Source organism: Spea bombifrons, chromosome 1 (genome assembly GCF_027358695.1).
Source record: "Spea bombifrons isolate aSpeBom1 chromosome 1, aSpeBom1.2.pri, whole genome shotgun sequence".
Classification (NCBI taxonomy): domain Eukaryota; kingdom Metazoa; phylum Chordata; class Amphibia; order Anura; family Pelobatidae; genus Spea; species Spea bombifrons.
The window spans coordinates 15,843,650-15,867,778 of record NC_071087.1 but is presented as its reverse complement, the minus strand read 5'-3'; the positions used below and the strand labels follow the sequence as shown (position 1 = coordinate 15,867,778).

The following is a 24,129-nucleotide window of genomic DNA, read 5'->3' as shown; positions in this document are numbered from 1 at the left end:
AGGGGTAATCCCAAGAAACAACATCATATTTTTCATTAAGTATAAAATACAGAGCTGTATGCACCAACTTAGATTAGCATGAAAACTGGGTTTTGTTTCATTTTTCCCCATTGGAGACTTGTTGTTGTTTCTTGGGTTACTTTTCCTGCTTAAACACCATGATGAGCTGACTTTTTATGGCAATGCTTTTCTTAATAAGCTCACCCTTGCCTCTTGAGTCTCAAAGAGTCAAACTATAAGAGTTCCCTGGTGTGATTATATTACTATTTGGGGCAAAAGATGCAGAAAGGTCAATGTTATATATACAGTTCTGCAGTTCACATACCTATGTAAATATACATTATTTTATATACCTAAACATCTTTTCTCATTTTATAATACACTGTTAACTCCTTTAAGGCCAGAGCTGATTTGTATTTTTTGTACCTTAGTGATAATGGCTAACAGCAATCACACTCCATGATAGGAGTGTATTTGATGTTAGCAATCACACTCCTGATACTAAGTCAGCCAGTACATGCTGGAATCTGGGTATACCTGGGCATGATAGGATTGTGATTGCTGTTAACAATTATATATATATGTATATTAATATTGTTATTTAATTTTGTTGTCCAATTTTGGTGTGTTACTTTTAATAAAAGTGTGATGTTTTTTTGTTTTTTTTTTAAAGGTGGGGGGTCATTTTCGGTTTCGGCCCAGTGAATGCTGAATTTTCAGTTTCGGTCCAGAAATTGAATTTCGGTGCATCCTTAATATATACTGAGCCAGACACTGAAGTGGTAGGCCTACACCACATCAATGTTTAGCTTAGTATATAGTGATAGAGGTTATGCTGCATTATTGTCAATGTCTGGCTCAAGGTATAGTGATTATGCTGTACCACCGTCAATTTCTGCCTCAGTATATAATGATAACAGTTATGCTGTACCACCGTCAATGTTTCCCTCAGTATATAATAACAGTTATGCTGTACCACCATCAATGTTTGCCTCAGTATATAATAACTGTTATGCTGTACCACCATCAATGTTTGCCTCAGTATATAAAAAGTTATGCTGTACCACCATCAATGTTTGCCTAACGATAAAAGCTATGCAGTTTTGTGTGTGTGGGGGGTGCCACACACAGGATCCATCCCAGGTGCCAAATACTCTAGGTACACCCCCGCAGATATGCATCACCCATACTGCAGGGCAGCACTTTATCTAGGCAGGTCAGGAATATGTAAAAATCATTTATATCCTGGAAAACATGGCCGATGTGGTCACTCTATATAAGTGTAATTGTTAGTTGCCACCTAGAAATTATGGTGCCTCAAGCTCTGGCCCTCAGCTTGGCCGGATTGTGCACAAGGCTGTATTCTGACCCTTGTCTCCTGTTATAAAAGGTGATTTCATAATGGAGAGTCAATCAGTCAATCATGATAGCAGATGCTCTAATTTATTTAGTTTAATAATACATTTTAATACACAGACCACCCAAATAATAATATTTCTGTCTCCATTGCCATTTTGACTGCCTTTTGTCTGCTTGTATCTTTATATTTCTGGATTCAATTTTTCACAGTAAGGCACAAGGAATGGAAAATTCCCAGCTAATGAGAGATACATTTCTTTTCCTGCAGTGCAGAACTTTAAAAAAAAACGTTCGTTCCTTCCTTGGCAAGGAAGAAAAATTAAACTTGGATGAGATCTATAAATATTATATGCTTGGGGTGGCAGAGATACCTGGAGTCCTCATGCTTTGGTGGGTGGTTTGAAATTAACCGTTGATGGATTTTATGTTACGGGAAAAACATTATAAATATTAAATCACTGTCCTGTACAACTCATTATTAACTATTATTTTACTTTGCTAAATTTCTATACATATAGTAAAGTATATATATATATACATATATATATATATATATATATATATACATATATATATGTATATATATATATATATATATATATATATATATATATATACCGGTGTATATATAGGATAGGGGGAAACAATGGCTGTTTTACTCTTTTGCTTATATTTAAAATCAGTACCCAGTTTTAAAAATGTTTTTTTTTTCTGAAAAGTACTTGAATTTAAGAGTTGCTTTATTTAAACCATTATGCTTAATGTACAGAAAACCCCAGTACAATATTTTTAACTCACCAAGCTATACATATTACTTTGGGATAACCTATATAATCAGATGGATGATCAAAAACGGGGTACAGATAGTATTTATCTAAGTGTTATATCACTGTTTTGGATCTTAAAGGGAATGGAAAATTATCCTTAATGGAAAGGCTGTCCAAAATGTTTATATGAAGAAAGGGTATATTAACCTTATGATACAATATAAGAATTATTATTATTTTTATTTATAGTGCCATCATATTCCGCAGCCCTGGACAGTGGGGTAATATAATCAATTCTTTAGGGACCATGACATCCAGACTGTAAAGCAAAAGCAAAGGAACATCGACTGAGACTATGAGCACAGGAGATTCCACCTTTGGGAATGCAGAGGGTTCTTCACACTAAGAATGATAAAAAATCAACAGAGGTTCTGTTGAAAGTTACATTATAGATCTTCAATAGTCTGCATATTATATTACAAATATTAGAAAGTTATGTAAGAATAAACTCATAAACATATATTTGTATTAAGCTGATCTAAGAAAATGCTACATTTCAAAAGATCAGCAGGAACAGTATTCTTCTTCCGAATATCAATAGTTACTGATAGAACACAACGTGGCATACATTAACATGCAAATATTGTAACCATACACCCTAAAAGGGTTTCTCTTTGAATATCTCTTTGAGCTCAGAATGTTAACTGCGTATGAGTATATAATAGAATTTAGCAGCCCCTAAACGCGTCAGTAATGTGTACAGAAACAGCAGAAAGTGTGTCATAAATTATTTTTCATGCGCATAATATTTTCTTTTACTAAATGCCTTACCCGATTCCCTAAATGTCTATGAGAGAGTCATAGAAAGTAATATCAAAAGTACTAGTAAAACCCAATTCCTTTAACAATGTATCCAAGTAATTTTTTGCCATGAAAATTAACCTACTGCCGGGATATTGGGATGTACAAGATTGTGGACTTTTTTAGGGTAAAACTCAAGGTCCTACCGTATTTGCTCGATTATAAGACAAGGTTTTTTCCAGAGCAAATGCTCTGAAAAATACCCCTCGTCTTATAATCGGGGTCGTCTTATAATCGGACCTCAACTAGGTCCGACTAAGATACTAAGATCCAGATCCCCCGCAGCGATGCAGGGGACCTGGATCCTCCTGTGTTATGCCCCCCCCCAACTTACCGGTGCTTCTGAGTCCCTGGTGCTTAGTCCGGGGAGCGTGTAGAGCTCTACGCGAATCGCGTAGACAACTTCGGCTCAAGCAGAAGTTGTCTACGCGAATCGCGTAGAGCTCTACACGCTGCCCGGACTAAGCACTGGGGACTCAGGAGCACCGGTAAGTTTGGAGGAGGGAGGGGGACGGAGTGTTAAATGGGAGGCATAAGGCATTTCTGGACCCCACTCTGCCTCCAGAAATGCCTTTTAACCCTCTATATGCCACTCTGCCTCCTGAAATGCCTTATACCTCCCTATATGCCACTCTGCCCCATAATATGCCTTTTAATCCCCTAAATGCCAGAGTGGTATATAGGGGTATAAGGAAATTCTGGAGGCAGAGTGGCACATAGGGGGTCAAAAGGCATATCATGGGGCACAGTGGCATATAGAGGGTTAAATGGCGTATCATGGGGCACAGTGGCATTTAGAGGGTTAAAAGGCATATCATGGGGCACAGTGGCATATAGGGGGTATAAGGCATTTCTGGGGCAGTGTGGCAAGCCTGGGGGCAGATGTGCATAACTGGGGGGGCAGGTTGAAAAAAAAGGAAATAAAAACAAAATATTTTTCTCAATCATAGCTTTTATTAACAAACAATTGTTCACATAGTTTACACGAATTAACATTTACTGGTAAAACTTTTTTCCTATAGGGTCGTCTTATATTCAGGCTTTTTCTTTTTTTCATAAATTAATATTCAGATTTTGGGGGGTCGTCTTATAATCAGATTTGTCTTATAATCAAGCAAATACGGTATTTAAAAATATGAACACCATGTTCTATTACCTAATGCTTTAAGGCAACCAAATATTTAACTCCTTAATGACCAGGGCTTTCTTACACAATAGAATCAGATCAATTTTCATGTTTTTTACCATGTCTCTGTTTTGCAGTGTCCTTTTTCTTCTCAGGATACCCACATAAATGATATATTGTTTTTCTCAGCACAAGTAAAACTTTCTTTTGAAACGATGTTCATAAATGTAAGGCGTTATTTTTATTATTAAAATTACGCTTGTGAAAGATCCACATTTAATATAATGGAGCTCTGTTAGATCGAGCGCCATTTTGTTCAATATGACAGCTTGGGGTCACACATTTTCCCTCCAGTTGTCAGTTGTTCCTTTAACAACCTCATCTCTGATCCACCGACAGGGATTTAGCCCTCCTGATGCAATCAAGTTGATGACGTAAGGGATACATTCTTGGTCCTCAAGGACCATTTTTTGCGACCTATCCCCTATGTCCACAATCCTGAAGGGTTTAAAGAATTAATAAGACTTAACTCAGTTGTCTGTCATTAACTGAATCTTTAGGTCAAGAGTGTTCTGAATTGTTGATGGCTCTTTTAACTGCAAACGTTTGGCTTAGATTCCTTAGTGTACATTTCTGTTATTAGCAATACATTATCGGCTCGATGCATTATACCGCCAAATATTCAAATTAGTGCTTGCTCCAAGCCACATAATAGTGTATTTAAATGGATTTGACAAGTAAAAAACTGAACACAGACAACATAGCCTACCATTTCTGTCTACTTCAGTACACTGTAATTACTTCCGATCACACTTTCATCTCTTATTTTTTACTTTATCAATGGTGATGTTCCATTCCACACTATAATCTTCTTTATTAATAGTGTACACACATTAACATTTTTTTTTAAAAACAATATTCTTGAAGGGGAGCTTATTACTTGTATTAGTTCGAAAATATTGGGTTTTTTTGTTTAAAACCCCCAAAAATAGATCTAGTATGTGTTCTAACCATTATCTTACTAGGCAAACACGCCAAATCTTTATTATTATACCTGTGGTAAACAAAAGAATGACTTCATTTTAATCATCAAGCTGGACACTCAGATCAATGAAAGTCTATGGAGGAATGGAAGCATTGCCATAGAAAATCAGCTCAGTGTATGTGTGAGCAGGGAAAGTCACCCGAAATATCAGTAAAATCAGAAGAGACCATACATCAACTATTATCTTTGTAATACTAATTCTTCTATATAATACTACTAGAATCAAATGTAATATACTATTCCAAAGCTTAATAAGGATATGGTGTCATTCACTTTGCCTAAAAGTTTTTAAAACCAAATCTTAGTTTTGTGTAAATGTTTTACAAGATGTGACTGCCTACTTGATTTCCAAAATCCTGTTGAGTGTACGAATCAATTTCACATTCCATTTTAGTAATATATCTAGCATTTCTATTATTAATAGTGGAATGTGTTCACTATTACAGCGTTCTAGTTTTCTCTTCAAATATTATTTTGACTTCTCTACATATCATAAATCACTGCAGTCTACAAAAAAGCAGAATGCAATTTATATCTGTCTTTTTGTTTTTAAGAGCTCTGTTGCCATATGTTAATGTCATGAGGTTCTGTTGCTAAGCTCAAAGCTAGTGATGTGATAGAGCATCAATAGGAACATTCATAAGGAAAAGGGGGACATCAGGGGAGAAAAGAGTGAGACTGTCCTATTCACACTGGGGAACTTTCCATGTATGACCCGGAGTCTCTGAGTGAAGCTCCACTTCCCCAGATCTCAGGTCTTTTTCCACTTTCTCTCAGTGGGAGGAGCAGACTTTAGCCCACCCACTTTCCTTTCTACTCAGGCTATCTAGACCTAGCCCCACCCTTGTACATGGTTAGCCCTGCCCACACATGGCTATTGGCTAGCCCCACCCATCATTAAGCCCCTAACCCAGAATGGGAAGAAACCTAACCTCGGGGCTTTGGGAGGTTTGTATTAATAACGAGATTTTATCAAAAAATAATAGCTATTGAATTAAAATGACTGAAATCGAATCATGACAGTTATACCATTATGGGGATTTCACACCAACACTGGCATATTTTGACAGAAAGTTACTGATGTACTATTAGGCATGCATATAATTTGGCTTCCCAACACAAACACAGCATTACATGTATTGTAAAAAAAAAATTTGACGGATCCAAAGCTTATTTTTCGTGCTGATTGGAATTAAAAGACCAGAGCCGGTTTATGCTGCAGCTTTAGCAGGTTACTGCAGCCAGCAGATAGCGGGAGCATATGGAGATTAACTACACAAAGAACCAGTATCAGCATGTTTATTGAGTCGTTTCATTAGCAATACAAATTTTCTTTCTAATTAAAATGCACACCCATTATTTTGAAAAACAATCTTATTTCAGGCTTAAACTTAATGTAATAGGTACTACCGTGATATTTTTCTCCAGATTTATTTTTTTTTGGGTCTCCACTTAAATTATTGCTGATGAGTGCTTTGTATTAATTAGATATTATTTTTCAGCGACATGATTAAATGAGAGGCGCTGGCCCCATATTTCCAGTTTCTTCTGTTCCTCTTGTAGTATCATTAGTGGTGCAATTACATTGCAAAGGATTCTGGAAAGGGCTGGAAGATAAACATTCACGTGGCTATACCATCAGCATTATGTAGTTGTGCTGATAGCATATGAACAGCTTAAATGTAATTTTCTTGATAAATTACATTTTACAATTCAGTACGCTAAATAATTCAATGTAATTGTGTGCACAAAATATGTGTGTGTGTGTGTATATATATATATATATATATATATATATATATATATTATTTTTTTATTATTATTATTATTTTTATTATTATTATTATTATTTTTATTATTATTATTATTATTATTATTATTATTTTCTTTTTGTTAAATCTCCAAAGAAATTTGATCAAAAAAGTAAAGCACAACCTTTAGATATGCCGAAGGTGTGGGATATTTTTTCTTAAATATATGATAATGCTATTTTATTTGTGCTATATTAGATACTGTTATATATTGAATGCCATTATCTTTGTATGATCCAATTTATACTAGAGCATGCTTGTTTTCAGCTGCCATTCAATGATTCAGTGCTGAATGTGTCCGTTCTAGCTGAAGATACATGAAAAATGAGAGGAGAGCACATCAAAAATAATAATAAGCATAAAAAAGTAAAGAGGAAAAAGTGAGGTGCAATGTCAATAAAAATTAAAAAGTAAAAAAAAAAAACATTTATTCCAAAATATACAGAACACAAAATTGTTACATGCCTACAATAGAGAACCAATATTTCAACCCTATGGGGCCTTCATGAGGGTAAATTTAGGTTAAAAAGGCAAATAACAAGGATGTTAAATATTTATGTATTTGATGTCTATTATATTATCTGCATGGATGTCTACGCAAAAATATTACATCACAAGGATAGTTAAGATTTACCCCGAAACAGTAGACTTTGTGGAGGTGGGTAGGGTGTGATGCAGCTGACGGGTGGATAGTGCTGGGAAAATGTTCTGTTTTGGACAGAACGAGCTTAAAACATTGTGAATTGAGTAATGAGGCAGTTGATGGCCAGAGAAAGCTAAAGGGATAAAGGTTATAGCAATAGGTGTATCGTCAGCAGAGCGATGGTATTGAAATACCAATGAGATTATGAATGTATTGAGAACGTTGACATACAGAGAGATGTTGAAAAATTAGTTTATGAGGAATTCCTTGAATGAACGATACGTACAACTCGTATCACATGTGGGCAGTATATTTTAAGAAGCACTAATCACTGCACTATTGAATTGTTATTATCCTCCTTGTGGCTCCATCAGTGGGATCATCTTCAGAAATAAACAGCAGGGTGTGCTCAAAGGAACCGTGTTTATGGTCCAATAGTTTAGGTGGCGGTGTTAAAAGTTTGAGTTATATTGGTGTTTAATTTGACAAATAGTCATCAATGATTCGAACGAAGTGTTAGAAACGGCTTTATTGGGTCAATGTTACTGGGATATATTAAGTGATCGTATCGTCAAGAAACGTGCTCAGGACACACTAAAATTCTGAGATTATGATGACGGAGCTGGGTATACCATAGAGCAGGTGCGACCAAGCTAACCTCTACTCGGTATGAATGGTTTAAGACAAAATCTTTAAAGGAGATGCCCTCGAGTATAAGAATAACACAAGAGGATAAAGTAAAGCACTATCAAGTGGGATTTAGGGAAAGGTCACATGATAAAGTTTTTTTTTTTTATTGCTGGGAGGTAAAGAGGTAATATAAATTCCTAACATTTACTTGTTTTCAGAAGCCATAGAACCATTGATTGTAGTCTGGAAGTAATATGTGTGCGCTATGGGAAATTAAAATGTAAGAACTTACCATGACAGACCATTTACTAGTTCCTTAGGGTTATATACCAGTTGATTTTTTCGTGTCTAACGGCATAGGAAATGCAGTGATAAAGTAATGCTGACAAGAGTCTGCAATAAAAGTATTTCTGGCACCGTCGCTATTTAATTAGGGATATACAGAACATATTGAAGGAAAAATATGAGCTAAATAAATTGGATATGTTGGTAATTATGAATCCTCTACAGAACACTTTACCGCGTTCTTGTATTTTTTGTATCGGTTAACATTGCTATGTCTCTTCTGTATAAACCTTGATATTAAAACTTACACTAACTAATATTGTGTCCCAGAACAAAAAGCACTTAAAATAAACATGCATAAATTCAATTTTTTAAATGACTCTAATGGTTTAAGACATTGTAATCCTAATTTCATAGTGAAATTTATTAGAATGCAGAAATATTGACAAATAATGGTTTTCAGTTGCAAAGTTCAAAACAGAAACACACATTTAGTGGAAATGTTCTCTGAAATATTAACCAGAGCCTACAGGCTTACCATACGAAGGGAGAGCTTTCTAGCTTTCTGTTACACAGCGTGGACTCTAGTTGGCCACAATATAGTTAAAAGCCTTTGGTTGCACTGTATTTCCTTACAATTACCATCTACTTACACCCGAGGACTCATCAGGTGAAACAGAAAATGTGTCATGTAAACACTTTTATTTTAAGTGATAGTCGACTAGGAAGTATTTGGAGAATGCCCCATCATTCCATTCTTCTATGATAATATCAGATGCAGCCTTAGTATTCTGTTAATCACTGGTTTGTCAGAAATGTATTTTTTTAAGGAGTTGGAGGAGAGTGAGGAGAAGAAGGGATTTTTGGTTTCTGCTTAAATGGCAAGCTTAACACATCAGCATCACTTTGAGAACCATCACAATGGTCATAAATGTCATCATTAGATACCACCTATGCCTTGGCCGCAACTGCAAAGACGTGTTTTTGGACAGAGAAGAACAATGAACTACAGGCACCTTGTCTGGGGAGATCTTCTTGTGTGGCGCGCTCTAGTAGTGGTGATGATGACTATTGATGATGTTGCACTTTTCATAATAACACCGTAACTTTAGCCCTACCTCCTCTTGTCTGTCCTGTCCCTCGTCTTACCTGCTCAATCTATCTACTCTGTTCTACTGCACTTCCAGGAGTATTTGGAGAGGTCATCTAGGCATTAGGAAATATTTTTGCTGGGAGTTGTGCAAGCGTTGCAGTTTTTTTCCAGAAGGCAACATGATCTTCAAGTTTCTCAGACTGGAGACCGTGAAAAAACAATAGTGGTTGCACCTAGACCTTTGGCTGGGATGAAACCGGTGATGGTTAATGTAAAACCAGGCATGTACCAGGCATCATGGGACATCATGACTTGAAAGTTCAACTTGAAGAAGTATGTGAGAAGGTTGTTGTTTTGCCTTTGCCACACAATCCACAACGGATTATAAAAACTTTGCCTGATAAATAACTCATGGGCTTCTTTTGTCTATGTACGTCATGATACAGCCAACAACTGATGATGATTACTAGATAAATCCATACTGGATAAAATTATCAACAGATTCATAATTTATAACTCTACGCTGTTGGCATCTACGAATAGTACTAATTAAGACAAATGTTCCAGTGTTGCAATGCAGTATGTGTCCTGCCAGGAACAGCACACCAATAAAGTTCTGAGATACGCCATCAGCTTCTGCGGTCCTTTCATTCTCTGTTATTCATGCTGTGTGTCACAACATTTCTAATTCTTCGAACGAGCTTTGGCTCAAACGTCTGGCACAATTCCTCAGGGTTGTAAGGAAATAATTCCACAAAGTGGCATAAATTAATGCACCTAATTAACATGATGTTAATTATTTGTAAATTGTATGTTTGGATACACATTACTTGAGAGGCATATGTTACATTCAATGTTTATTGAAACAAGTGACTGTTAATCGTATCTCATGAGTGTTGCCTTTTAGAACGGAGTCAGCAAACAGCAGGCTGACTAGAAATAAAAATTGCCTCCTAAGGGAACGCAGGAATTATTGTGCATAATGAAATGAGTAACTAAAACAGCAAACTACCTTGAAACGTTAGCTGGAAAGAAGTTTTAAATCACCCTCATAGGCAATGAATGTTTGTATGAGATATTTCACATACTAATGCTGCATCAGTCTGTGTCTAGTGGTTTCTTTTATATTTGGGTCACCTTATGGTCCATCAGCACATCAGCACATGTAAAGAAAACTAAAGGATAGAGTGAAAGTTATGTATGTTTGTTGTAAGTGGTAGCATTCTGATGGGGTCTACATAGCGATTGCTACAAGCACTTGCTATAAAATGCTTCCATTGCCTTTCCTGGGTAAATGTAAGGTTGTCTGGTAGGTCAACACAACCATGAATAAAGAATGGTACCAGCACATCCCTTAAGAGCAACTTCTCCCAACTATCCAAGAACAGTTTGGTGACGAACAATGCCTTTTCCAGCATTATGGAGCACCTTGCCATAAGGCAAAAGTGATAACTAAGTGGCCCAGGGAACAAAACATCAAAATTTTGGTTCCATAGCCAGGAAACCCCCCTTGAGAACCTGTGGTCAATCCTCAAGAGCCGGGTGGACAAACAAAAACCCATAAATTCTGACAATCTCCAACTATTGAGCATGCAAGAATGGGCTGTCATCAGTCAGGATGTGGTCCAGAAGTTAATTGACAGAATGCCAGGGCGGATTGCAGAGGCCTTGAAAAAGAAGGGTCAACACTGCAAATATTTACTCTTTGCATAAACGTAATGCAATTGTCAATAAAATATTTTAATACTTGCTTATAATTATACTTCAGTATACCATAGTAACTTCTGAAGCAAACTTTGCGAAACCAATACTTGTGTCGTTCTCAAAACTTTTGTCCATGACTGTAGAGTAACTGTTAAAACATACAATCAAATAATCCAAAGAAATGGTCTGTAGTCATATTACAGTGTTGGCCATACCTTTTCTGTCTATTCCAGTCCAGCTATATTGTAAACTGCCATAAAGAAGATAACACCAAAACAGAAACACGTACAAGTGTAAATCCAAGCTAGTCACTCACCCCAATTAATACACACAAAGATTGGTATACTTCAGCCTCGAGGCCAGACGGTTTATATTCCATATAAAAGGTATGATAATCCTTAATCCAGTGAACATTTGGATTGCAGAAGATCATGAATAAAAGTCACTGGCCCTTTGCTGGAACAACAATTGAATGCATTTAGTTGGTGGGAGTCAATAGGTTAGGTTAGCTATTCTTTTTATCTATATTCCTATGAAATACAATGTATCCTGATAAGCTAAAAATTAGCAACTTTCCTAAAAAATGTATGCCAACATTTGTTCATTTCTTTTTAAATATATATATATATATATATATATATATTTTGCGAATCATAATGAAACACATGTAAACACGGTACATGCAATGATTGTTCATACATGTTCAATGCAGAAAATGATAACATATATACTTGTTTTATAGCTGACCATCTGTATCGTTATATAGAAGAATGCATCTAATTTTATGTCAGTGATATAATTACAATTTATGTTAAGCTGTGGCGTATCAGATGAAATGTTTTTTTGTATCACTGTTTTGGGGAGGAGGGTGGCTCTGGACAGGCCCAGTAATGAATTGGGTCACCAAGCTTGGGTCTCCTAAAGCTCTGTCCAAAGATCTGATGATTGCCAGTGTTGGATTTTTTGTTTTTTATGAACTAACCTCCAAGTTCAGCCCCAAAAAGTGCCATCATTGATCTTAAATCCACAAACATGTCTTTTCTGTACATTTATTTATTCAGTTCCATTTAAAATTGAGTCAATCATTGTGAAACATATCAATGCTGAATCATGCTAAGAATAAAAATTCACAAAATATGCAGCAATTATCAGGTCGGCTGTGAGGGAAAAGTTTAGGAGCTTAATTTCTATCCTAGCAGAATGAATGTCATTTATAAACTACATTCATGAAGCTCTATCAAACTGCTCACAGTCCACTGAGCTGTTATGCATTTATGAAACCTGCAAGATGCAAGCGTTCCTATTGCAGAAATAAATCTTCTTCATCATTAGCTGGTTTTATTCTGCCTCACTTCTGTAGAGCCATTTATCTGGGAATGTAACAGGCCAATTAATAGGTGATAATATTTGGTGAAAGAAAAAGTGTATCATTAAAAGTGAGCCTGTGAGTTAGAAAGCTTTAGACTCGCACTGCATGGATAATACACATTCTAAACAGATCAATATTCCAAACGAGACAAACATAGAATAAATAAGGATGGTATTGGTAAGACCAGGTTCTTTGAAGAATTCTGTGGGCTTTATGTATGAAGCAATTACCAAAATTGGCCTAAATAGAAAAAAAGAATTTTGTAGCAATGTATAGTTTTACAGACTTTTTGTAATCCTTACTGATAAACAGCAAATGTAACAAAGACTACCAACTCCTAACACCAAACCATATGGTCTTATGTGCCCAATGTCAACAGTCAGAATGTGTTGAACATTAGTATAGTTCTAATCTTGTTTAATACCGTTAATTTATAAGCGTGCATAAAAATGTTGGCTCTCCATCTTTTTCAGTAAGGATGGTTAGATTTACGATAATCCTGATGGACCCAGGATAAAAATTATCTATGAATTATTCATTTCATTCATTCTGCATGCCAGGCGAGGTTTTCCTATGTTGAACCTGGTATCTGTTCTACCATACATTATTGGAAGCTAAAGGTCCGTCTATGTTGAAACTAGGATGTGTTGTACTGGTTGATGGTGGTAGGAGATGTCCTTCCCTTCTGAACATATGGTGTGATGAACTGACTCTGGGTGGTAGAAATGGCGCACCCTTACTGTACCTAGACTGTATCACCCTGGTGGGAAAGGTTCCTTCTAGGGTGAATTTGCTAGACATGGAATGGTTGTGGCAAGGGTTCTCCGATACTTAAGTGGCATTGTCTTGCTCCAGATGTGTGTGGTGGCACAGGTTCCATGCTGAATCTTGGAATTTGGAATCTTGGACATTTCTGTGAGTAAAACTCACCTCACTAGTCAAATTGTCTAAAAAGAACCCCAAACAAATAGTGTGCCTTATTGTTTAAGCTCTTACTTATGGGTCACCAAATTTAAAACTGTGAATAGAAAAAGAAAAAAAAATGCATGTACATTGAAATGCTTCTCTAGCTACTGCTCCTATTTTCCTTGTAACTCCAGACAAGTTTCTACTCCGTTTGGTTGGAATATGTAAGTTAATTACGTGGAAGTGTAAATCTGGCTGCCGCATTCTATCTTCCCTTCGTATTGCATACGCTTTTTGCCTGTTTCTGGTATCATATCGCTTATTTCCTTCACTCCTACTAAAAGCACACAAATACATAACTAATTGCTTGATTCACCAGATTTTATTTCAAAAACTGAAGAAATCCATTTTAGTAGAAGACTCAAGATGGCCAACTGGTTTTGTCGACATGCCTACATTTTTATAATAAAACTAAAAAGATCAAATATTAACATATAATATTCAAAATTGTAACCTTTTAGATATTTAGGTGTAACACAGACTAGTATACTGTGTGATCCTACTGCAGTTGGAAGAGGTTTTTATGATTTCTTTTTTCTTATGTTTTCACTTGGTTGACTAAGCTGGTCAAAGCATCTAGCAGAGGATCTTCCAATAAGTGACCTTGGGGAAATGGTAGAAAAATACAGTATTAGGAGGTTGTGGAAGTGCAAGAGTCCCAGAAAGACCAATTATACAACCATACAGTTATTTCAATAAGAAGCAAAAATATACAGCTCGGTGCTTAGACAAAGCAGACACGCTGCCGCATTCCAAGGGAGAGATAAATTATAGTCAAACATCAAGGGTATAAAATAAAACAGAACAATTGCAAGCGTGCTTTTCTTGTGCCTGCGTAGTTACAGGATAAGAATAAGAATGAGTCTAGATATAAAAAAAAGGTTGTGGGATATAGTGATCACAATTTCTATATGAAAATGAATTTGGAAACTAAGGGTTTTATGAAGCATATTTCATAAAAGATTTAAAAAAGGGGATTCCAACAAAAAACGCCCAGACATATATGGCAATATATGTATCCACAGTATATTTAAAACTACAAACTGAAGATATATTCATTATTATGATAATATTCCCTAAAATAAAAAATTATCCTGAAAAACATGAGTTCTTAGTAAGTAAGCGTGTTATCAGTTCAAAAGGCAGCTTTTATGAGGGGGGTATTGATTATGTTTTTTAATATATTTAAATTTAATTAATCACTAAATATGTTTATAGTACACCATGCATACTATATTGGAATTTTAGCTCACATAATGTTATGGCAATATATATATTGGTTAAATATATAGCCTATCCATCATAGGCACTTATGCATACGATAGCGGAGTTTAACCTTTAAATTAACATTTTTTTCATAAAAAGCCATGGGTGCAGGCATAAGAATCCCCTTTATGTATTTACTGTCTTCCCCCATCTCCAGTGATTTGTCGTGCATGAAATATGTGAGTGGGATACTCGGCAGCAACCAGCTTCAGCTGGCTTGTGTACAATTCCAAGGGGTCTAACAAGACCCCCATACACATGTGCAGAAATCATTCCTATTAATTTTTGTGGGAGCAGTTTTCTGACAGTGATTGGCAGCCAAAACTGGCATAAAACACAGAATGCAGAGGGCACGTTGCATTTTACCAAGGTCATTTGTTGTTCATTTAATTAAAGAAATTGACATTAAAATACTTACGAAGCTTAGGGTAGTTCATTGTGGCTACAGTGGTCGCATCAACCATTAGTGAATCTGAAGGTCTATGGCTTGCTGTTCTTAAAAATAAGGCCAGAACACTGTAAGATCCTGAACTTTTCACAGTGGCAGGGAGACCTCCATATTGCTGCATGTGAGATCAGGCAGTCTAAATGCTTGTTCTGTGCTGACAGATCCGGCGTAGCACCTTTAACTTCGCTTTGGATCTGAAGAAGAGACCTTTGAAGTCACTTCATATATTGGCCCAATAAAATCTATCAACTTTTGCTACAAACAACACTTTCTGTGTTTTGAAACTTAAAGGGCGTCTCATACGGGCAAAAGAAATCTCTTGCACTCCCTTTCCTTTGAAACTGCAGGACAAATAATCTTTGTCCAGTCTGAGTAGGAATTTTAAGAAATTGGGTGATCTGAAAGGAATGAAAGTCTACAACTATAAAATAATGGAAATAATAAAATAAGTGGGGATTTGGAACACCCCCCCCCCTCAAACCATCTGTACACAATATGAAACTTGAAAATCTACTTAAGTGGGAATAGCGGCCGTTTTTCCCTCTTAATATATATGAACATATTATTTCATGTGTACTATCATATCTGTTCTACTGATGTAGCCCAGTAGACAAAATAATTGTAGCTTTCTGAACTAAATCATGTAAATCTGCTCTTATTGCCATGCCTGGGAACTTGTGGGCTCTGGCTACCCAGAGCCTACCCTGATGTCAGTGGGCAGTCATGCTGATGTTGGTGGGCGGTACTGCTGCCACCAGTGGGCGGTCAGACCGACATCAGTGGGTGGACCCGCCAACGTCAGTGGCTGGTCATGCCGATGTCATTGGGCAGTCTCGCCAACATCTGTGGGCGTTCCCTCTGACATTGCAGGAATCACCCCAGTTTAAAAGGGAAATGGGCAGGGACTGGGGCTGTCAGGACCCAGCTCCCATGACCCAAGGGATTCGGGTTTCAACCCAGAGAACCTGAGAACCGTTGCTTCTTCCGGAGTTCTTTGGGCAAAACATGGAGAGTTCCCATATATGCTTATTGCTCTACCTAGGAACTTTGTAAAGGAGCTGATTCTGAGCCTCTTGAAATATTAACCCCTTTAACAGCCTATTGGAAAGATTCTATGTAGTGACTGGCCAATCGTGTTAATCAAATGGCTCCAATACCAGTCATCATGGAAACCTTGACTTGATTAAGACACTTGATTAAGACACTTAATTGAATCACCAGCATTCAAGCAGAAATATCAACCATAACATACTGGTAGTAATAGCACCAGCTAGTAGTCTTATCTATGATCACAGCTGTGTAAAATAGCAAGGAGTGGACTGTAGACTGTATGACCCTTCATTGGAGATTGGAGAAAAAACCCTGATTTCCAAAAAAACAGTGGGGGTCATGGGGCAGTTGAGGAGATCCTCTGATCCTCCCTGACTGACCAAAGAAGCTGTAAAATCTAAGGAGTTTGAGCTGTTGCTGCATTTACCACCATTGCAGATCCCACATGCCCACTTGGCAACACTGGGGCAAAGGGTCACGAGATGGCCCTTCAAGTAAGGTGGATAGAGGCCATGCAACTTACCCTGCCACTTCTCTACCTGACCAGTCCCTCCCTACCTTGATCCTCACCCCCTCCCTAACACAAGTGTCCTAATTATAAATCTGTGAGCTGATATTTAAGAAGTCTCACACATTTCTAAGTACATTTCACTGGCCTTGATCAGTTGTTCTTGCAAGAATTGCTCACTAGGTCTGGCCCGTTATAAGCGATGTCAGACAGCTCGAATGTTCAGCTAACCTGCAAACTCCTGCGGATGTACAGGCTAGTTAAAACATCACTTAAGCATAATTATACACATTTATTTCACTGTGAAAAGATCTAATAGCAAATCAGAATCATATTTATGACATTACGGGTATTTAATTGGATTATTTTAGACCTCACGACTAACAATACCAAACTGATTGCACTACTTCTGTAATATTACGCATATTTGCCAATTTTAACCTATCAAAATGAGTAAATATATCTAAAACAAAAATGTTTTTGGTGAAAAACTAAAATGGGCATTAGAAGAATAACAGATTGCAGGACAGAGTGATCATTAAAGCATTACAGATGCCTGAGGATCGATCCAAAGTTATTTTAACGATTACTGGCATTTTAATAGTATGCTTATGTCACAATGTATTTGAACTTTATTTAAAATTATTTAAATACGTTTACTGTTTTGTTTTGCTGTTTTTTAATGTATTTTGAATGTTTTACTGTGTTCAGCGTACACATGATTTCCAGGTCCAATATGGTTCTCCTTTTAATTGTAATTATTATTTTTTGTATTGTTTGTACTTAGTTGGACTTCATCTTAACAATTAAGCTTATAATGACGTAACCATTCCTATTTTTACATTTGATTTGTGTAATTTTCCTCTAGCTATTGGAAGGACTCTTATTCCGCGATACTTTAGCACAGTGTTTGAAGGGGGTGTTACGGACCTGTATTACATTCTCAAGCATGCCAAAGAAGCATACCACAACACATCTATCACAGTGGACTGCGATCAATGCACTATGGTCACACAGCACGGGAAACCTATGTTCACAAAGGTAACTTTATTTTGTTCTTTTTCATTGTTTTTTGGTTTCAGATGAGATTGATTATTGCTCTTGAAAATAACACAGCTCAAACCTGCCATTTTGTTTCCGGGATTAATTTATCTTTCCTTTACACATACATTGTTTTGAGAATATATACTCGGGTCTGTATAGGGTCATTTTAGGACAAATCTTCATTCCACTAACTGGGTAAGTAGCAGAGGCCACTGTACTAGAACTAACTGGATTACTGTATGGCTCTTCACATTGAGGGCAGTAAAGCTGTGGAATGCACCACCCATGGAAGTGGTAGCTGTAGCACTGTGGGTGCTTTAAAGAGAGGGCTGGATATAATTTGTAATGGTTATAATGGTGATGTGCTTCAAACTTCATCCAACCGTATCTTTATGGACCTTGCTTTGTGCTGGAATCCGAAAGTGCCTTCTCCAAACTATACACTAGTTGGACAAAAGTATTGGGACACACCTTTTAATTATTGAATTTCAATAATAATAGGTGTTTCAATCAGACCCATTGCCACAAGTCTGTTTGTGGGAACAGTTTGGGGAAGGCCCTTATCTATTTCAGTATGACTGTGAACCCAGTGCAGAAAGCTAGGTCCATAAAGACATGGTTGGATAAGTTTGGTGTGGAAGAACTTGACTGGCCCGCACAGATGCCTGACCTCAACCCCATCGAACACCTTTGGGATAAACTGGAATGGGGATTGCGAGTCAGGCCTTTTCATCCAACATCAGTGCCTGACATCATAGACAAAACTGATTACTAAAGATAACTACCTGTATGTTGCTATAATACACGTGGTAAGAAGATTATCTATCCCATCATGTGCTTGACCTGATGTCATATTCAGTCTGCTTCAGTAAATCATAAAACAGTTGGCGATGTAACGGTAAAGTGCATTATGTCATCAGAGGCCTTGTCATTCAACTTGGAAAACCACCCATGGCAAAAATTGAAGGGGTTTCCCTATCCAACCAAGCATAGACTATATACCGTCCCGATATATGACCTGTGTTTGTGTTATATGCATACTGCAATTGTTTATACATGTGAAATATATAATTGACTCAATGGATTAAGTAATGTGATTATTTTCTGTTTTATGTAAGTGTCGTTAAGAATGCTAAAATGTCTATTATCTAGTCACTAAAGGAAGAGTTGTCTGGAGAGTTTGTAGGAGAGTTGTGGTTACAGTCCCTCACTATTCATTGTAAGGGCTAACACTGGCAGGTTTTTCCACCAGGTAGCTCACTGGGTTAACCCTTTCCAGATGCAATTAAGTAGCCGAAAACCCCCAACTTTCCTGCAAACTCTCCTGTCAACTCTCCCTTTAGTGAATAGAGCAATCTTCCCAGCCCCTCTCAGCACATCTTGGTTGAGATTCAGTGTACCTCCTCTTCTTAATAATTAGTAACAGGGCCAATAAAACATTCAGGATCTGATAGCCTTTAGAACATTTTTTTTCTTTCAAGTGTTAAGGTGGTTATGTATAAAAAGTGTATTTTGTAAACCTTCAATGGTGGACTTATCACTATAACAATCAATTGAATGTTTAAGCTGGTTGGAATTATACACTACGTGACCAAATGCATGTGGACACCTGACCATCACACCTACATGAGCTTGTTGGACATGCCATTCTAAAACTTTGGGCATTATTATGGCAATTACCCCCAACCCCCTTTTGCTGGTATAACAGCTTCCACTCTTCTGAGAAGTGTTTCTGTGGAATTTGTGCCTATTCAGCTAAAAGACCATTCATGAGGCCAGCCACTGATGTTGGATGAGAAGATCTGGCTCAAAGTTGATGTTTCTATTAATCCCAACTGTGTTCTATGGGGTTGAGGTCAGGGCTCTGTGCGGCCAGACAATTTCCTCCACACCAAACTCATCCAACCATGTCTTTACGCAGAGGGGCACAGTCATGCTGGAACAGTAAAGGGCCCTACCCAAACTGGTGCTACAAGGTTTGAAGCATAGAGTTATCTAAAATGATTGTATGCTGCATTACCCTTTACTGGAACTAAGGGACACAAAACATTGGATGTCACTGAGCTCTTTAGTACGACCCATTCTACTGCCAACATTTATCAATGGAGATGGCTGCCTATGGGCAGGGGCTACCATGTATGTTTGTTGATATAGTGTATTTTCCTCACCATTTTAATGTCAGAAGGATACATTTTCTAAGTTATGTGCTCTGCCTTTGGTATAATAATGTTTCCATATAAAACATTGAAGAAACATCTCCTTTAAACCTCCTTTGTACTGCATTTTTGGCATAAATATATTTACAGAAATGTCCTTCCTTTACCAAAACATCCTCCATTGTTACCAGCATCATCTCCTATATATCTGTGGCAGATTTGCAATCTATCATTTTCTAGGCCTGTTTGTAGTGAAATAACAAAGTGCGATTTCATTGTTGAGAGATTTATGTAAGCAGCTAACTGTCGAGGATGCGAGGGTATTATTAACCCACGTAATGTGAAAGGGACAGAAAATGTGACCTAACCTCCGAGAAAACTAGAAGTGCTATAAACCATAAGCAATTACTTGCTCTGCAGACAGCGTGTCAGTAAGTGACATGTACAACTGTATAAGGTAACATGCAGGAATCTGTTAACCTGAGGGATTTGTATTCAGTCATCATCGATTAGGAGCGGAGATCCATGACAGACAAGGTTAACGCCAGCTCTGTCCGTAAGAGTTGAGAACAAGATTTGTTGGTGATATACAGTATACAATATATTTTATAGAACCTAATGGATTCTCTCTCTCTCTCTATATATATATATATGTACATGGAGTATAGATACATTAAGTTGTTTTGCCCCTGTTCCGAGCTATTGCTCCCATTTGGTATAAGATAATTGGCAGAGACAGCCTTTGTCGGGTGCGGAGAGGGGGAGTTTGTCAGAGCAGCGGCTAATTGTTATGCTTGCTTTTCCACATAATACCGCAGAATCAGCTTCCAGCGAGTCCCTTAGCAGATCGTGAATCCAACTGCAAGCAATCCGTGCCATTGGCACACTATCCCGCTACACAGAAAGAGTCTTAGATTCACATAGATACACCATGAAGAGAAAAGAAAGCTGGGAGAAATTAGTTTAATAGTGAACAGCCTCAAATAATATGTACTGAGTAATTAAATGTTGGTGTATAAAAAGTAGAAAATCCAAATGTAAAAGTGATGGTATGCCTATAAAAAATAAAATTACCGGTATTAAAAAGCAAAAAAATCAGCATAGAAATTGTATAAGACCATGTCATGGATGCAAAAAAAAAAGATACACATTTGGTCTGTAGTTGTTTTTGCAGGAGTAACTTTCTTCAAAGAAAGGGAATCAAGGCGGCAAAAATGGTTTGTGGAACGTTTAGCCGTTTGATTAATGCCCTGTTACTAATAAACAGCTTGCTGGACCTCAAAGGCATCACTGAGACAGTATAATATTTTGATGTTTTTTTTTCAGTAAAATCACCAGTGTTTCACTCAGAAATACCGTATTGGCTCGAATATAGGCCGCACTTTTTTCCCCCACTTTAAGTTTTTAAAGTGGGGGTGCGGCCTATATTCGGGGTCTAGCGCCCGACGCCCGGGACATGCAGTCCCGGGCGCCGGGCAGGCAGCGGGGTTAGGATACAGATCCCCCGCAGCGGTGCAGGGGACCTGTATCCTACTGTCTGATACGCTCAGACAGCCTCCCCTGCCAGCACTTCCCACGGGGGGGGGGTGCCGGCACGGGAGGTTATCTAAGCGTTTTACCTTTGCCCACCCCCGACTTACCGGAGCAGACTCCCGGGTGTCTTGCGGGGCCGGCGGGAGACATTTACGCAATACGCAAATGCAACTTCCGGTAACGGTACCGGAAGTTGCATACGCGTATTGCGTAGATGTCCCTCGCCGGCCCCGCAAGACACCCGGGAGTCTGCTCCGGTAAGTCGAGGAGGGGGGGCAGAGGAGGACAGCGGCAGCGTATCGCGGGGAGGGAGGACAGCGGCAGCGTATCGCGGGGAGGGAGGACAGCGGCAGCGTATCTCGGGGAGGGAGGGCAGCGTATCTCGGGGAGGGAGGGCAGCGTATCTCGGGGAGGGAGGGCAGCGTATCTCGGGGAGGGAGGGCAGCGTATCTCGGGGAGGGAGGGCAGCGTATCTCGGGGAGGGAGGGCAGCGGATCTCGGGGAGGGAGGGCAGCGGATCGCGGGGAGGGAGGGCAGCAGATCGCGGGGAGGGAGGGCAGCGGCAGCGTATCGCGGGGAGGGAGGACAGCGGCAGCGTATCTCGGGGAGGGAGGACAGTGGCAGCATGTTTTTTTTGGTGCTTTTTTAAAGAAAAAAAACTTTTTCTTTAAAAAAGCACCAAACTTTTAGGGTGCGGCCTATATACAGGGGCGGCCTATATCCGAGCCAATACGGTACTTCTTGTTTAGTTTAATGGCAGCCAGTGCCACTTAATGGCAGGCGGTATTTACTGTCTACTGCGCATTCTCCCTTGTTCTTTTTTTAATCTCCCCCAACACTGGTCCTTGCCAGCGGCAGGCTAGCCTGACAAAAAGATATAATGTCATCCTATTGAAAGAGATGGGAACTAAGCGGCGCTCTGGAGCGTGGGGAAAGCTGTTGGGACTTAACAGTTTTAAAAACAAATCCAGGACTATTCCTTTAAGCATTGTATCCTTAAATCACGCTCTCCTGTTACCAAGTCTGCATCTTGTTTCTCTACATGAAGCATTTGCCGACATTTTTATTTTTATATTAATACTTGGGCAGCCCCATAAGATATTTATAATGAAGAGGTTTTAAAGAATTTTAAGAATTCCAATGGGTGTGCAAAAGGTGGTCCCTGGAAAAATGTCTTTTGGGGTTTCCTTTTGCTAGTTATATTTTCTTCCTCCTTATTTTTCATTGTTAAAATTTTCCACTTTTATCCCATCTGGTACTGGCCACAGTAAATATCTGAAGTAGACTGCAAATTTAGTATGCTTATGTGTAATAGACTCATACATTCTGATACGAATGTCCAAAAATGAGTGGGGGGGCATCAACAAATCAAACAAAGCTGAATGCTGCAAATGTATATTTGAATTTATTTTTACGCACCCACCGTTTGTCACGCTCTAACTCTCTCACACTCTGTCACAATCTCTCTCAATGTGTCCCTACCCTCTCTGTCTCATTTTCCATGACTGAACGACTTGTTCTCCTTTTTTCATGTTATCCACATCATCATACTACCATGTGCACCACGTGTGCAACCTCACTCTGGATTGGGGAAAAAGGTGAGGTTGTCCACATGGTGCGAGTCAAGGCTCTGCCCTGTTTTGCAAGTGCTCCAGGAGGACAAAATAATGGGACAGAAAATCTGTGGAGAAAAGAGAGAGTGAGAGGGTGAGAGAGAAACTTTGTTTTCAAATAAAAAAAGCCCTCCAAACAGACAGCGCAGTAATTTGAAACATTTTTGGTCCATGTGAACAAGCGTAATGTGTCATTTCTTACTCTGACAAACTTAGCCAAATGCTGTTCTTGTGGGCCACATACTGGCACCATATAAATAATTGTAATGCAATGTGGAACCTGAACTTCCCTTCCCAAAGATTTAACGAATGATGTTCCTTTATAATACAGGGTTCACACCCAGGTAGACTAGTTAGTGTACTCTCTGGTTGCCAGATTAATAGACCTGAAATGAGTTATCTGACTGTCCGGGACAGCACTGTTCCAGAGCTAAAGTGACAAGCTCGCTCATCACCTCACAATGTAACAAGGGCAGTCCAACAAGTTATTTAATGGGACATCCCATCCCCTAAGACCTAAAAGGATGGGGAATCCTGACATTGGGGAAACTTATGTGAACTCAGCTCCTGAGCGGCGTTCCCTTAGGAGCTCTAATTGAAATCCATAGCAACTCAGAGGACCCTACATTTGACCCTGTAAACATTCAGAGACACCATTTGTTCTCCTGTGGTATTTTTGCCTGGGCATCATATATCATTGTGAATCCATATTTTACCTATGATAGTGTGATAAGACAAACAAGTTATTTAATGGGACATCCCATCCCCTAAGACCTAAAAGGATGGGGAATCCTGACATTGCTCAAATTGGGGAAACATACGTGAACTTAGATCCTGAGTGGAGTTCTCATA

General features: G+C 38.3%; 1 protein-coding gene across 2 annotated transcripts in view; it reads left to right on the top strand.

The window, feature by feature from the left end:
• Positions 1-24,129, top strand: part of LDB2 (LIM domain binding 2) — a 119,200-nt gene that overhangs the window by 57,791 nt on the left and 37,280 nt on the right. For both annotated transcript variants that reach the window (XM_053458302.1, XM_053458301.1), the window contains exon 3: positions 17,800-17,972. In XM_053458302.1, the coding sequence (XP_053314277.1) occupies positions 17,800-17,972 (173 nt within the window). The remainder of the gene's footprint in view (positions 1-17,799; positions 17,973-24,129) is intronic.